Genomic DNA, 1,531 nt, shown 5'->3' with positions numbered 1-1,531 from the left:
GTTTTGCTTGAACAACATTTCGCAACACCGTTTACGTTTCATTGTTGCATCCTGTGTATATATAAACTTAACTGTAACCAGCTTTACGTTTGAGGCCACTGTTATTAACGTTAATTGAGGATTATAAGGATTTCTCCTTGTTGAACAACATCAACATTTAGTCAGTTTTTGTGCCATGAAAGTTATCTTTTTATTTCTTGAAAAGCACAATAAGTTACTAAAACCATGGGACCCCGGCGTCATATCTTTCAGTTCGAGTGCGCCCTTGCGCAATAATTCGAATTCGAACAGTGCACGTCACCTGATGACGACACTGTTACAGCCTGTGTTTTAAACCAAAGGCGTTATCATCTTAATCTATTGTAAGTGAATCCAAAGAGGACATAAACTTTTTGTCAGTTTTTGTGTCATGAACTTTTACTCCATCTTCTTATATTTTGAACAGCACAAAAAGTTACTAAAACCATTGGACCCCGACTTTATGCCATTCAGCTCAAGCGCGCCCTTGGAGTTGGAATTCGAACGGTGCACATCATCTGATGACGCGTCAGGTGCACCGCCCTTGGAATTCGAACTCGAACAGTGCACGTCATCTGATGACGCGGCAGGTGCACCGCACGTGGTGACGTCATCAGCGGGGTCAGGCTTGAGGTCGGCGACCGACAGGGCGATGCCTAAATAGAAAAAAGGTCGTCATATTAAACAACGTACCAGCCACTCACAGACGATGTCCTACTTGTAAAGATATTCTGTCGAAAATGAAATACACTTTCTGTTATCATGTCCGTCCTACACCGAAGAACATAGAACTTGTAAGCATTACTGTAGACGTGAGAGTAGATGTTCGCTAGATATGCAGTACTGAAGAGTTTTTTTTATTCATCAAAACATAAAAACATAACAAGGACAGTGTGACGCTGCACTCAAGTTTACAACTTATATTAACAGCGCCACACACAAAAAGGTACAATTAAAATTTAAATATACAAAGTTGACATATCTGTGCGCCGTAGTCTCACCACCCAAAGACATTGAAATGTTAAATCAAATGCTAACAGAGCTATTTGAAAGAAATACTGAAGAGTTTGCCATGCATTGTACCCATTAAAATTGTTGTGCAATAAAGATTGACTTGACTTGCCCAGCTGTGCGGCGTAGTAGGTTGTCATGATGAGGGCGCGGTTGTAGGGTATGGGCAGGCGGAACTTGTTCACGCCCAGAAGCGTGTCTGAGATGATGAAGAGCAGAGCTCCCACACAGGCACACAGCTTGGTCCACGTCCACAGGTCATTACTGAACACCTGTAGGGAATAGGGATGGTTACTATGATATAGAGAAACTTTAGTAAGTGACTGGTCAGCTAAAAGTATCCAGTGAGTCTCCGTAGCAGGATTATAGAAATGGGGATTTGGTGGTCTTCGGCTGTTTTCTGATTTGCCCAACTTGAACGGGGGTAGTTCAACCAGGCCGGCTATGTTGCCTATATGCAATCAGAAAATAGCACATAAAAGCTCCCAAAGACCCCCCCCCC

At 42.7% G+C, this 1,531-nt stretch overlaps 1 protein-coding gene across 1 annotated transcript in view; it reads right to left on the bottom strand.

Moving 5' to 3' along the window:
* The window catches only part of LOC109481698 (lysoplasmalogenase-like protein TMEM86A), a 7,798-nt gene continuing 6,267 nt past the window's right edge, over positions 1-1,531 (bottom strand). Inside the window, 2 exon segments of the mRNA XM_019784284.1 lie at positions 1-674; positions 1,142-1,301. Coding sequence (XP_019639843.1) covers positions 418-674; positions 1,142-1,301 — 417 coding nt within the window. The 3' untranslated portion in view covers positions 1-417.

Source organism: Branchiostoma belcheri, unplaced genomic scaffold, assembly GCF_001625305.1.
Source record: "Branchiostoma belcheri isolate BF01 breed outbred unplaced genomic scaffold, Haploidv18h27 scaffold57, whole genome shotgun sequence".
NCBI lineage: Eukaryota > Metazoa > Chordata > Leptocardii > Amphioxiformes > Branchiostomatidae > Branchiostoma > Branchiostoma belcheri.
This window is presented reverse-complemented; position numbering and strand designations above follow the sequence as displayed.